Source organism: Limulus polyphemus, unplaced genomic scaffold (assembly GCF_000517525.1).
Source record: "Limulus polyphemus unplaced genomic scaffold, Limulus_polyphemus-2.1.2 Scaffold1, whole genome shotgun sequence".
Taxonomy (NCBI): domain Eukaryota; kingdom Metazoa; phylum Arthropoda; class Merostomata; order Xiphosura; family Limulidae; genus Limulus; species Limulus polyphemus.
This window is the reverse complement of record NW_013665611.1, coordinates 1,333,520-1,348,551: the sequence shown is the minus strand read 5'-3', so window position 1 is coordinate 1,348,551 and position 15,032 is coordinate 1,333,520. Positions and strand designations below refer to the sequence as shown.

Sequence of the window (15,032 nt, the reverse complement as noted above, 5' to 3'; positions counted from 1 at the left end):
TGTTGAAACGCAACCTCTGTGATTTTGTGCTACTTATTTGATAATTTTTCAGATTTCTGAGGAAACTACTACATCGAAGTACTACGTATAAGTACAATTAGAACTCTGAATAAAATATGACATATAGTGTCATTCCGTCAGAAATCTAAATTAAATAATAAACACCAGTTAGCACTCTTAATTCAACGCTGCATAAAATGGTGTTTAGACAAATTTAAGTACCACATATAAGTTTCAGTAATAACTTTTAATTCAACACTGCATAAAATGGTGTTCAGACAAATTTAAGTACCACATATAAATTTCAGTAATAACTTTAATTCAACACTGCATAAAATGGTGTTCAGACAAATTTAAGTACCACATATTATAAGTTTCAGTAATAACTCTTAATTCAACACTGCATAAAATGATGTTCAGACAACTTTAAGTGCCACATATTATAAGTTTCAGTAATAACTCTAAATTCAACGCTGCATAAAATGGTGTTCAGACAAATGTAAGTACCACATATTATAAGTTTCATTAATAACTCTTAATTTAACGCTGCATAAAATGGTGTTCAGACAAATGTAAGTACCACATATTATAAGTTTCATTAATAACTCTTAATTTAACGCTACATAAAATGATGTACAGACAAGTTTTAGTACTGCATACCCTATGTTTCAGTAATAACTCTCAACCAAGTAGTATATACCATGTCATTTTATCAGAAATGTCAATTATTTAATACAAGCCATTCAGCGCCGCAAAATCTTTACTGTATTACAAAACAGAATTCTATTCAGACAGATACTTTATACATCATATTGATAGTAAGGACTCTGACACAGATATTATGCGTCATATGTATGAGCGTGAACACTAAATTAAATATTACTTAATTTCTTGTTTAATTAAAACTCTTAATTAAGAATTACAAATCAAGTTATTCAATTATAAATATTACACATCAAGGCGTTCGGTCAGAACTTGGAATTCTTACAGTATTCGTCCTTCAAAATTTTGAATTAAATTCTAAGTATCATTAACTTTAATTATGATTTGAGTTAAGTATTAAACATTATAATGTTTAATATGTCTTTGTACGATTAGTAAGATTTTGTGATGTCATTGTGACGTAACCATAATCTCTTTATAAACATTACATGCACAAACAAAAGTTGAAGATATCATTAGTTGTTCTAACTTTTTAAGAATAAAGTATATTTATTTGTTTTGATTAGATTTTTTCTGCTTCTTATTCAGAATAAACCAGTTAGATTTTATTTTTGAAACACACTTGATGGACGACGAGATAAACACCAAACCGTTCGTCAGATGGAGCCACTCTCAACGACATGCACAATTTTGTACGGACATGTTGGGATAATTTTTCAATATGACATTTTCATCTTCGTCAAAATAGAGTAGAGTAACAGAAGTTAAGGAATCCGGGACACAACAAGGAGCGGGAACATCCGGGTTGAGGCCTATGGCGTTCACGATACTTTGAATCAAAGCGTGGTTGGAAGGCCGAAATTCCTGGGGAAACAGAAACCATTCTGTTTTAGAGTACACATTTAGAAGGGTTCATAAAGACAAATTAAACTAATTACTTAGCAATAACCGTCGTTTAACTATCTTCTAAAATATTCGTTCAGGTATTAGGTTATTGTTTTTTTCTTATATGTTTGGTTTATTAGTTAGACTATTTGCTTTGTCCACCGCGGAGAATCGAAACCCAGATTTTAGCGTTGTAAGTCCGTAGACATGTCGCTGTCCAACCAGAAGACTTACTTATATGTAACTAAGTTAGCAACAGACAATGAGGTTATCTAAAAACGTTCTCTGGAAAACTTTTCACGTTCTTCCTTAGATTGCTCATATATATATGCAATGTGTTATTACAATCAAATGGTAGACAATGTGATGAATAAGTGTCCAAGCAACATTGTGGATAACATTTAAAAACAATATATAATAAAAATACTGAAATGTTTTGTTAATATATTCATTAACACATAAACATATAAGAAAGTTCAAGAGAAGTTGCCTCATTTTGTCATACTTTGTTCTCGTAAATTTTTATCTCATACTTTGTCTTACAAGGTTAGACATTTCGTTTTTCATTCTGTATATTATATACATTTTTATTATTGATAAACGGATCGGAACGGATACGCTTTTTCTAATTATTAATTCTAATATCTCCCCAGTGGCACAGCGGGCTTACAACGCTAGAAACCGGGTTTCGATACCCGTGGTGGGCAGAGCACAGATAGCCCATTGTGTAGCTTTATTCTTTACTTTAAACAAACAAACAAACAAACAGTTTTTAATACACAGCTAATTGTGAAAACAAATTCTCGCTGTGCTTTAATCTTAAGATTCTTATAAATTCCGACTTTTTTCCTATAATCTTACAGTATGTGATGAAATAGCTTCTGCCATGAGACAAGTCATAAAGCTATTAATGTTGATAATCTAATTATGTGACATGAGTTTCTCGAAAGACAATGGCAAATCTTTCATTTCATAAACTTACGGAGTGTTAACTTTTAACTTCTGTCTAAACGATAACCTTTAAGTGGAATTTGGGTTATTAGATTTGTCTCAGTTGTCTGATTAGGATCTTTGGTGGGCATGTTTTGGCTTTTGGTCACCAGATCACCTTGCGAGCCTTTTTATTTTGGTTTTTAAATGTTAAGCAGAGAAAATAATCAAGATTATGTATCACAGTAACAAAATCGTGCAAGAGAAACAGAAAAGTCATCATTATGCAATTTCTTGAAGGCAAGAACAACATAACACATTGGAGTATGTTGATTTTAGCGAGAGGCTGAAATAGGATTCTAAAATCCAAGAGTTGTCAGGCATACGTCATAACAATTTATTTGCTGTTCCATAATATTCCATTCCACTTACAGGAGATGTTCTTTATAATGATAATTTTACAACTTTTCAACCATACAAAGGTATTAGTACTTTAGCACAACCTCCGCGCCATTACCACTGGATCCAGAGTACTTAAATGATATTCTAAAATAATTTATTATTGTATATAATAAATAAATAACAATAACCCTGGTTCGAGGGTTTGTTTTCTGAAGTATACATTTTCTTCAAAATTGTTTTTCTTCTCCTCAAAACATACCTTATCTGTAGAACATACACAGCGACATCTTTTTTAAAATTATACAAACAAAATATTAGCATATCAATAAAAACATTTTTTAATAAAAAAGTGTATAAACTAAATAGGTACGAGGAACAGTTAAGCATAACAAAAATTGTCCTTAAAAATTAAATTCAACAAAAAATAATTAATGTTGCATACTTAATGTTGCAATAAAAAGATAGATGCAACACTAATAATTTCTTTAGTTGAATTTAATTTTTTATGTTACTTTACGAGAAAACTACTCATTAAAAACCTTCTATAAGTTTTCGTTTATGAAATTCAATTAAATGAGTTTTTTTTTTAAATTATGAACAACCCCCACTTTTCCTTAAAATTCCGTTGAGGTCCAATCTGATAATTTCGATACCAATCAGACATTACCATCTTGTTTTTTATTATATACATATTTTCATGGTAAACATAAAAAAGTGTTGTTTTTTTGTAACAAAAATTGCCATTACCAGTAACGTGTAAAAATATGTAATTAAATGTTTATTAGACAGACACTATTTCAACTGAAATGTATAATAACTTTTAAAAGTTCAGTCTTCTTCTATGTATTCTTATCTTTTATATACGGGTTCTTTAAAATGGCGCTTTACTTTATTAGTACACAAATACCTGTCAAACGAAATGATGATTTGTGATCCCGCATTTACTGGTGAATTATAACTGTACGGTTTAATTAACTGTATGAAATATAGAATATAATTTTGAAGATTGAGTTAACAATTAGTATCAGAAAAAAATTTACTTAATTTTTATCCTAAAATAGCTTCTCATGCAATCAGATGTGTTTGTTAAGAGGTTATTGTGTATAGGCAGTGCTCTTACCTTCGTTAATGGAAACGGACAAAGCCCAACACAATAATTGGTCTCGAGGGAAGTGGGCGCAATTATCCACCTACTCCATCCAATATCTGCAAAATTTACTGTTAGTTTTCGTCTTTGGCATAGCTGTGAGTAAGTTCCATAGGTATTGTAACGAGAGGCGTCGTTTTCGTATGATGGTTCATTATTTGGCTGGAAAAACTGCGGTAATATTCTATTTTTTCTTTTACGTTTTCTCTTGTTTTTTCGTCTGATATTTCTAGATTTTCCAAATGATTTCCAATAATGGGATTCCTCAGGATATGGAATAAGGCCTGGTTTTTGTTTCTCGTTGCCTTTGTGGAAATGAAAAGCATTGGACTTGGGATCTTTAATCTGATTAGTATAGATCACATCGCTCGGAATTTCATTATCCCATATAGATCTTCTGGAACGATTGAAATGGTTTATGTTTTCATATTTTTCGTGATCTTCCCAGTTTAAAAATGAGGGAAAACTATTCATTTTCCAGTTTTCTTTACGCAAATATCGTCCTCCTAAATCTTTGAAAGCTTCCTTCTTTTTTTCATTTTCAGAAAATATGATGAGGAATGGTGTCGAACCTTTTCGTAACACTCTCAAAAAATCCAAAGACTTGTACTTCCCATTGCTTCGATGTACTTTAAGCTTTGCAGCGAAAATACAATTCCCATCAGACTTTGCATTACGACATGCTGTGACTCCCTTGGTGACATTATAAGTTTGCCATCCGTTACCATGACGACTCATATCCATTTTCTGGAGAACAGAAGTTGCTACTGTCCTGAAGTCCAAGAGATGAATCTCAAATCCGATAGCTTGCTTCCTTCGCCGTTTGCTGCCTTTAATCCTTCGTCTTCTCAATAGATGGAGCTCGCTACTGATGATACGTTCAGTGGTACGAATTCCTGTTAAGTTAAAAACGAGAATGTTCTTTTTTTCCAGCTTTCCTGCCAAAACAAACAGTAGATTAATAAATGCAAGATGGCCGTGTTTTGCTCATTACATAAAGAATGAAAATACAAAAAAAAAGAGGGAAATAGTTAAGTCTATTCATTTCTAGGTTTATACGCAGAGTTGATCATACTTGGCTCTAAAAAAATACGCTAATGTGTCTTTGTGTAGCTTAATTACAAATGAAACACATTAAAAATTGGTGAAAGTATTTATTAATTAGATAGTTCGAACAAGAAACTATGATAAACAGTCTAGTACTATTTAAAGCTTAAAGTATTAAAGCTTAAGTATTATTTAAATACCTTCACTAGCCTAGAGATTATACATAGATGAATATGTAGCTTAATTAAAACTGAAACACATTAAGAATTCGTGAAAGTATTTACTGATTAGATAGTTCGAACAAGAAACTATGATAAACAGTCTAGTACTACGGTTGATTACGGAATCTACGTTCAAACAATTGTTCGTAAAATCATGTTAATGGCGTGAATGCACGAAACAAAACAGGTTTATTAAGAGCTCAGAAGGCTTATTTACTACTAACAGTTGGAAAACTTCATTAATTAATGCAAATGTAATGCTCGGATGTTCAGAGATTGGATGTACTACCGAATTCTCACAGTTCCTTTGAACTCGTAATGAAGGAGGAAAAAGGAATTAGCTATAAAAAAACTAGTGACCAAAAGAGAAACATTATCTCTTTTTGATAAAGCACAAGATTTTAAAAATACTGTCATTAACTGTGTTACTGAAACATCATTAGAAATTCTGGACGGCATAATTATACGATCTTAAATGGAACAAAAGAGGTAATTTATTTTGTAGAAGCTAAGCCTAACTTTTTTGTAACTGCCTCAACGTAGCTTTAATCATGACTAGACTAAGTTTTAAAAATAGTCTGCTAATTCGTTTGTAGAAATGACTAAAAAATAACTGTTGCTTCACTAATGAGGAAATGGTTTCTTATAGACCATGCTTTCAAAAGTAGCTTATCCAGAGTGCAACCATATGAATGACGACAGAAAACCTAAATCAGTAAAATATTTCATGAGAATGCTAAGTTTATCAAAAACAACAACAACAATACAAATTTACACACTTTCATCAAAAAGAAAACCTTCATGGTTTTCATTTTAAATCTTATGATATCAAAGCATGTAGAAAAGGTCAAAAGATTTTGTCAAATTCAAAATGTCAAAAGACAAAGTTATCCTGTAAATTACAAAAAAAGAAAACGTAACTTTTAACTACAACAGGAAAATCTTAAATGTACAATTACAGCAGTTATTAATAGTGTTCGAATATTAAACGGGCAGAAAGTTGTATTAAAGAAATATTTCAGTACATTTGCTAAAATTACATAATTACCACTAACAGTTTAACTGGTGTTGGTATTTTTAACCTGAACAGCACCTTATACGACATATGAGTTAAAACATCAGATGAAGGGCTTCTAAGACTTAGTCTTAGTCATTCCTAATTCAAAAATGTCAGCAGAACCCACCGCCTATACGGTTACTAACCGAAAATAAACTGTCACAATTATAAAATCTCTAAAGCGTAAAGTACGAGCTTGTTAATTTGTACATCGTGGCTCGAACTTTGGACTTTATGATCTGTAGCCTGACACGTTAACCACCAGGCCACATCCAGCTGCTTACCGTATCACTGCACTTAATGATTGAACTTCTTTAAGAAACAGTACTATTCTTCTATTTGCCACTAGTACTGTGGTCAGATAGCATACAATAAAATACTTGTATTTGTTTGTAGTTATGCACAAAGCTGCACAATGGGCTACCTGTGCTCTGCCCACCACGGGTATCGAAACCCGGTTTCTAGCGTTAGAAGTCCGCAGATATACCGCTGTGCCACTAGGGGGCATATAAAATACTTACTTGGGAATACAGTAAAGTATAATAAGAAGTTTGTAAAATGGTATAGATAAGCATATATGGCTAAATATACATGCATATAACATTGATCAATCAAATCTTCATATAGTAAAATTGCAGATATTTGGGCTTATCATAATTAGTCCTTCAATGTGGACCAGTGACTTATTTCATGCTTTTAAACAAATCTATTAACAAATTGGATAACTTTGAAACTCATTTTCTCGATTTAGAAACAATTTACATTAAACTTGAAACCTCTGTCGTGTTTTAGAGCCAAATCATTACTATTTTCAGTTAATGCTCATTTACGAATTTAACTCTAAACTTAATGAAATTACGTTAAAGTGATCTCATGACATTTTATCGATTATTAATTACATTCATTTCTATTGGCTGTAGAACAACAGAAAGAACAGCCTATCAAAAGTTTCGATTCAGACTGTAACAGATGTCTTCTTTGTCAAGCTGTTTATATTTTCTTGAAATCTGTGGAAGCGCTTCAAGATGATTGGATGAAAAAATGATCCATTCAACAGTACTTGAGCTGACTTCATGTGATGGATATAATGCAGGAAAGTAAAGTAAATAGTAATGTTTTAACGTGACACAAGGTGGCGAAGCGAAAATAACCCATAAGTCAAAATCCTGTTCGATCTCACATCCTATTCATCAAATCTGTTTAAATTGTTCTTTACATACAAGTTTATCGCGTGTATCCCAAAATAACATTTAGATAAAGTCACGCCTGTTCAATTCTCTGTCAAGGTCGCTACTTTCAGATACTTTCTGTGTAACTTTATTGATATTGAAAACTCATTGTATTTCTACACGGAAATTGTTACATAAAGAAATCGTAATTTATTAATTCAATTAATTTATTAATTCACCGCTTGGGGGGAATAAAAATAGAAATTTTACACCTTCAATTACTTCTACATTCTATGCTTACGTTCGCCGAGCTTTTTCAAACATTGCATGGAGGTTAAACAATAGAATAAAATACAGTTCATCAAACTCAAAAGTTTATAAAGCCACTGAAAGTTTGTTTTTTAAGTCTAAAGTGCTTTTCAGGTTTATGGATTCTGTGTTTAGCAATTTCTGCAAGGAGAGTGAGCAACACAAAAGTACATACGGGTACTCTTATTTTCTAAATTATTTAATAAGATATTTGTAATCTTGTCATTTGTAATATTATTATACATGGAGATAATTAAAGAAAAGCTAACAAGAGCTAGACTTTCAATTAACTCATTTGTAATATTATTATACATGGATATAATTAAAGAAAGACTAACAAGAGCTGGACTTTCAATTAACTCATTTGTAATATTATTATACATGGATATAATTAAAGAAAGACTAACAAGAGCTGGACTTTTAGTTAGCTCATTTGTAGTATTATTATACATGGAGATAATTAAAGAAAGACTAACAAGAGCTGGACTTTTAGTTAGCTCATTTGTAGTATTATTATACATGGAGATAATTAAAGAAAGGCTAACAAGAGCTGGACTAGATGGTACCAGGTGTCGCTAAGTGGTTAGAACGCCGCAAAAATGCACTTCACGCTTTGGGACCGTGGGTGTGCTATAGGAATAAGGGCAAAATTCTACTATTCGGCCAAATAAGAGTAGTCCAAGAATTGTCGTCAATGCCATTGGCAAATTACATCCCCTTTAATCTATCAATCCAAAATTAGGTTTGTTTGTGTTGAATTTCGCGCAGAGCAACACGAGGGCTATCGGCGTTAGCCGTCACTAATTTAGCAGTGAAAGACTACCACCCACCGCCAACTCTTGGACTGCTCTGTTACCAACGAATAGTGGGATTGACCATCACATTATAACGCCCCCACAGCTGAAAGGGTGAGCATGTTTGGTAGGACGGGGATTCGAACCCGCGATCCTCAGATTTCGAGTCAAACGCCCTAACCACCTAGCCATGCCGGGCCCCCAAAATTAGGAACGGCGCTTGGGCAGATAGCTTTTTGTGTAGGTTTTCGTAAAAACTCTAAAATAAGCAGGAAGGAGTAGAGAGAGCGTTTTTTAAACAAACAATACTAATATTTGTGATATGAATTTATACCATAAATCAAGTTAACATTTTCTTACGAACAGAAGAGATGTGGAAACTTACCTTGTATATTTTTATTTTGGGTTTTTTTTTCCAATTTGATAACATGAAATCTTTCGTTACTTTTTGTTTTACTCTTGTTTATGTTTTTCATGTATGAATCACTTTTCATGCAACGGATTTTTTTGTGTGCTTGTATTAACTGTTTAAGACAACTTTGATTCCACAGGAAAACTAGTACAATTTTATATGCTGTTATTTGGATATGCTGAATGAAGCAAAGTACGAGCAGCTGACGTACATGTTCTTCAAACAGTGTTACTGAAAAAAGAAGAAAAAAAAAGAATGAACTATTTTCCAAAAAGCATTGGGTTGGATAAAATAGGTCAGACTACAGGAGTTCATGTTACTTGGAACGAGGGAGATAAATATCTCCTTGAAACTCAAAGATAAACCATTTTGTGGCGCTAGCTTTCCGATTTTTTATTTTATCTTTGAATGTTCTAAATCACAATGTGTAAGATGACATTCAATATCTTACTGTTGATAGTTGTTGACTGGCTATTCTATTGTCAAAGTATTCAAGCCATATAACCAGTCACATTGTTGCCCGGGGGGGAGGGAGAGTAGAGATATTGGGTATCAGATGTTGTACAACATGAAAAAAGTATATGGATAAAGCAGCACAGTTGGGAACGTTCTTAAACTTTCACTTAGACTGAAGATTTCTTTTCCCTTCACAGACTCTAGATAAGAGTTTCTATCAAATTGGTATATTCGCCAACGTAACTTAAGTTTAACCCAAAACACTTCACAATATTCTAAGGAGCTACGAGAACAGAAACTAAGCCAAAATGACCGAAATGTTGTAAGAGAAGATATAAAAAATACTTGAAGCTAGGAATGCTGTTAAAGCAAATAATTTCAGGAGACGATAACAGAGATACTTGAAACGAAGAATGATGTTATACCAAATTATTGCGCCTCCCCCCCACTGGTACCGCTGTAAGTCTGCGGACTTATAACGCTAAAATACGGGTTTCGATACCCGTGGTGGGCAGAGCACAGATAGCCCATTGTGTAGCTTTATTCTTAATTACAAACAACCAAACAAACCAAATTATTGCAGGAGAAGATGTGAGAGATAATGGAAGAGAGAAATGCTGTTATAAAAGTTTAAAATTTTAAAGTAAAGTATTATGTATGAAAAACACCTCTTTTATTTAGGCCCACGATGAAAAACTTTAAATTCATTGATTATTTTATTGAAAATTTTATACGTACATGAAATATTTAAGATATACATTGCAATGTCCAGTACTCGAAAATTCGCATGAACTAAATTCATAAGAGTTAAACTTGTCGCCACGGCCCGCAACTGCAGAAATATACAACTGCATTAGTAGGTGCGAATCAAACCTCTGAAGTTATATATATATAAGCTAAGTTTTCAAATTGCGAACATTGTATCTTCTTTGAAATCAACTGTAAACGATTACAACGCCAACAAGTAGAATAAAAAAGATATAACACTTTGCAACAAAAATATTAGCAATTAGTTTACTATTTATAAAATGGCTATCGTATAAACTCCAACCATATCAGAATAATAGAAAGGAAAAGAGCAAAAAAGACAAGAAGAAAAACTCATTGTTGCTGAACCTACTGTTGAACTTTTAATGACATAAATTAAACCAATTAATAGTAATTATTTAGCTTGTTTTGGAGTTTTCAGTTATTTTACAGAGTAAGAATAAACTTGATCTTAATAATAAAGTTATATTAAAAACTTTTGCATCGAATTCGGCTTTAACTGATTATACATTTTTATTATATTATAGTTAAGTTATCTAACAATAGATGGCAATATCTAATGCTATTGAATATTATTAATTATTATACAGTAACCTGTAGGGAGCGCTAATACTGGGCGCGAAACAAATTTTATATTAAAAAAAAATGTTTGTTTGTTATTCAGCACAGAACCACACAAATGGACTTTGAAAAATTATAATACGTAGAAGTAAGTGAATACTCAGTAAGCTGGTTACCATGACTCGTTATTCAAACTTAATACAAGTTGCAAGTTCTTAGGGTTAAAAATAAACTGACATAACAAATTAACATTTTACAATATTCTAATAATACAAACACAGTAATATAAAACATTTGATTCATTTCGTGAGCCCGTTGTTGAAAAAAATAATTTCAATTTATAGAAGTATAATATCTTTCTGTACGCATAGGCGTAGGAGGTGGGGTCAAGTGGGCAATTGCCCCCCAAATTCTGGTCCAAATAGTTTTTCGGGCAGAAATCACCCAAAATGTTCGGGCAAAAGCTCCGTACATATCTATAACTTTTATATTTGCAAACTGACTATGCCTTTTCAGAAAATATGTTATCCGCACGTGACATTTTTAACCCTTTAGCGCCGTATGGTTCCGCATGGAAGTCACTGGAACCATTTTTTTTTTCAAACGACTTTAAACTTTATAGTTCATTATTTTAAGGTCGATTTTATATCTTCGGGCAAAACTTGCTTGACCCCCCCCTCCCCCGGTCAAAATCAAGCCCCTACGCCTATCTCTGTGCGTACATTGTTATGGCCATAATACTTCTTCATTTTACTTCGTAAAATAATACGTGTTTATATAACATAGGAATTGGGGCTATATATGTTTAAACGGTTACTGCAGTAAAACACAGAATTATAAAATATATCTTATTGCTATTAAAACAAAGACACTCGGTGCTTTAACTCTGATATAATTCTCCACCTAAAATGTATTGTTCTGTTAAACTTGTTATCAGTATTTCTATAGAATAAGCATTATGTGTATTGATATTTATAGTTTTTAGCCTGTTAATTTGAATGTTAAACTTTCCTATGAAACTATTCTTTCCCTAAATCGTATATTTGAATTACAAAACGTTTGACTTATAATTCTAAAATTTTAATGATAAGTTCGTCTTTTATTCCTTCTTATGCCAAAGGAGAACAATAACGTTGTAATTAGTTAAAAAAATACGAAGAATTATTTTGTTTGCTGCACTAAATGTTAAACAAATACACTTTGTTTTGGCGTACCCTGGTGTGTCACCGATAAGTTTCCGGAATCACAATGCCTAAAAGCAGGCTTCGATTTCCCGCGGTGGACAGAATGCTTGTTTGTTTGTTTGGAATTAAGCACAAAGCTACACAATGGGCTATCTGTGCTCTGCCCACCACGGGTATCGAAACCCGGTTTTTAGAGTTGTAAGTCCGCAGACATATCGCTGTGCCACTAGGGGGCGGACAGAGTGCACGTAGCCCACTGTGTAGTTTTGCACTAAATAACTAACAAAATGCAACAGTTCTTTTCGCACGCTTTATGTTTGAGATCACTTTAGTCTATAAAACATGCACATTATTATTAGTGCTAGTAGAAATTCTTCTTTTACATAGGATATAATTTCAAGCCGTATTCTACAAACATAGAATATAACAATAAAAACCGAAAGCGAACACACAAAAGATAATTATTAATGTGCATGGCATAAACTTAGTCACAAATAACTATATTATCATTTCGCCCTCTGGCACGTTTCCCCCTCACCACGAAACTAGAGATATTTAACAGGTGTTTGTTATATATCATAAATGGGAAAATCATGTCTTTTTGTAAAACAGAACCAGCATTGAACAATGATAAGCTAGTAGACGAAAAAAACAACAACAACAAAGAACAAACTAATTTTACCGCTAGAGCGCGAGAATGATAGCAGTAATAAACTAAAACATCGTGCCTGGTGTGGAGAGTAAAGATGTTGTTAACTCTTAATGTTTTTTTCCCTCCCCTATATATATAATTTTTTTGACATTTATACTGAGCTTCAATCTGCGACTCGAAATGCAGTAATGGGTTTAGTAGCATCGTATAAACGGCAGGTAATCTAAACAAAACAATACTATCTGTTCTAGGATGTGTTTTAAAAGTTGTCGCCCATAATAAGTCATTTTTTACAGCACTCTGATAAACAGAATACTGGTATAATTGTTCATTTGTAAACGTGCAGAATAGAGATTTTGTACTTGAACTTCCATACGTATTCAAACATAAGTAGAGGTTTGCATTATTGAGTTGGCTCATTGAAGTTTATACTGGAATTATGATAATATTTGCAAATTATGTAAACCATGATTTACTAAATCAGCTATCGAACAAATTATAGAATTATTAACGGTTAAATAAAATATTTTTAGATGTTATTAAACGATTTGCGATCTTTTATTCATTTATTCATTATTGTTTGTTTGTTTGTTTTGGAATTTCGCGCAAAGCTACACGAGGGCTATCTGCGCTAGCCGTCCCTAATTTAGCAGTGTAAGACTAGAGGGAAGGCAGCTAGTCATCACCACCCACCGCCAACTCTTGGGCTACTCTTTTACCAACATTTATTCATTAATTATCTGATGTTTTACCACTAGTACCAGTGATGTCTTCCAGCAAGTAAAATCACTAAAAGGCACTAATGGTTATTTATAACTTTCTATTATTTATTAAGGACCGATGCCCGTCTAAATTCCTCTAACACAAAACTTATACGGTTATTATTATTATTATTCGTTACAAACACATACAGTAATGTTTACTTAAATAATCGATTTTCACTTATAATCGTGTACGATGGTAACATAACCTCTATTGTCAGATTTTTATCAAAATAAGGATAGTTTTTAATCAAGTAGATGTCAAGCTTAATCTGAACCTGATTTGCATAAAACTTCATTTTCCAAAATGTAGCATCTTCAAGATACTGAAACTTATATCTTAAAACCAAAAGCTACAGAAACGTTAAGACACATGTGCTCCTGGAGGGTGACATAAAGGGTCAGACTCGAACTCCGATATCCCTTTATGATATTTCTCGAAGGCCCTAAGGGTTTATGCCAGATTGGTGACAATCGGACCAGCGGTTCGCCAGTTAGAAGCAAGAGCACACACACACACATACAGAGGCTTTGGTCAAATAATAGTTTAGATTAATAACAACAATATTTTTTCCAGTATAAATCAATACGAGAATATCTTGAAAAATTAGAATTTCCAGCAAATACCACTAATTGGGGGGAAACAAATCCAGAATTATACTTTTATTACACTCACTTTTATATATTATTTTACTTTCTTGGTTCAGAAATCATTTCAATTTTATGACGATGAGGGACAAAAGCGTGAATCTATTGGTCATCAAAAAACGTACCTTTAAAATTACAAGATATAAAAATAATATACTAACAAAGTATTATTTAAAAAAAATATGAAGAATGACTTTTCTATGTTCGCCTTATTCTCTACATTTCAATCTCGTGAGTTGGTTGGTTGTTGTTAATCGCAATTTTGCACAAAGCTTCACAATTGGTTATCTATACTCCGCCCACCACGGGTATCGAAACCATATTTTTAGCAACATAAACCTGCAGACTTACCTCTCAACCACTAGAGGCTATCTTAACATTTATTTGTGTAGAATCGCGTTATAAGTTTTGAAAAAATACTATGGTAATGTTGGTTGTTAAACATAAAGTTAAACAATTGGCACTGCTGGTATCGAAACCCAAATTTTAGTGTTATAAGCCTCAGAATTACCGCTGAGCCACTGAAGGGCATTATGGGAACGTGTAATGACATTACAATAAATCTAATTTTATTTACACATGAAAAGGATATTAATATTCTACTTTGTGTTAACATTTGCTTTTATATATCACTCAACTAAAAAAACTTGTCCAGTATCACATAAACCATTTGTAATGTACCTGACCTAATGAACCGATATTTCAACTTAGGAGCTTCTGCGATGAAAATTCAGAAACACAAAACAAAGGTAAAGAAACTGTGAAAACAGTTTTAAAAGTTTTTGACTTCTTCTAATGACGCAACAGAAGTGAATTATTTGATAAAAGAGAAACAGTTTTTGACTTTTTGTTTGTTTTAACACAAAGCTGGCTAAAGAATGAACGGAGGTCGAACCCCACATTTTATCGCTCTGCCAACGAGGAACATATATTTCTGGAGTAAAATGGTTTCACATTTCTAGAAAG

General features: G+C 32.6%; 1 protein-coding gene across 1 annotated transcript in view; it reads right to left on the bottom strand.

The window, feature by feature from the left end:
- Positions 1–885: 885 nt before the first annotated feature.
- Positions 886–15,032, bottom strand: part of LOC106459732 (bone morphogenetic protein 3-like) — a 41,230-nt gene continuing 27,083 nt past the window's right edge. The window contains exons 2-3 of the mRNA XM_022393145.1: positions 4,001–4,965; positions 886–1,527 (exon numbers count right to left, since the gene is read on the bottom strand). Of these exons, the coding sequence (XP_022248853.1) occupies positions 1,336–1,527; positions 4,001–4,965 (1,157 nt within the window). The 3' untranslated portion in view covers positions 886–1,335. The remainder of the gene's footprint in view (positions 1,528–4,000; positions 4,966–15,032) is intronic.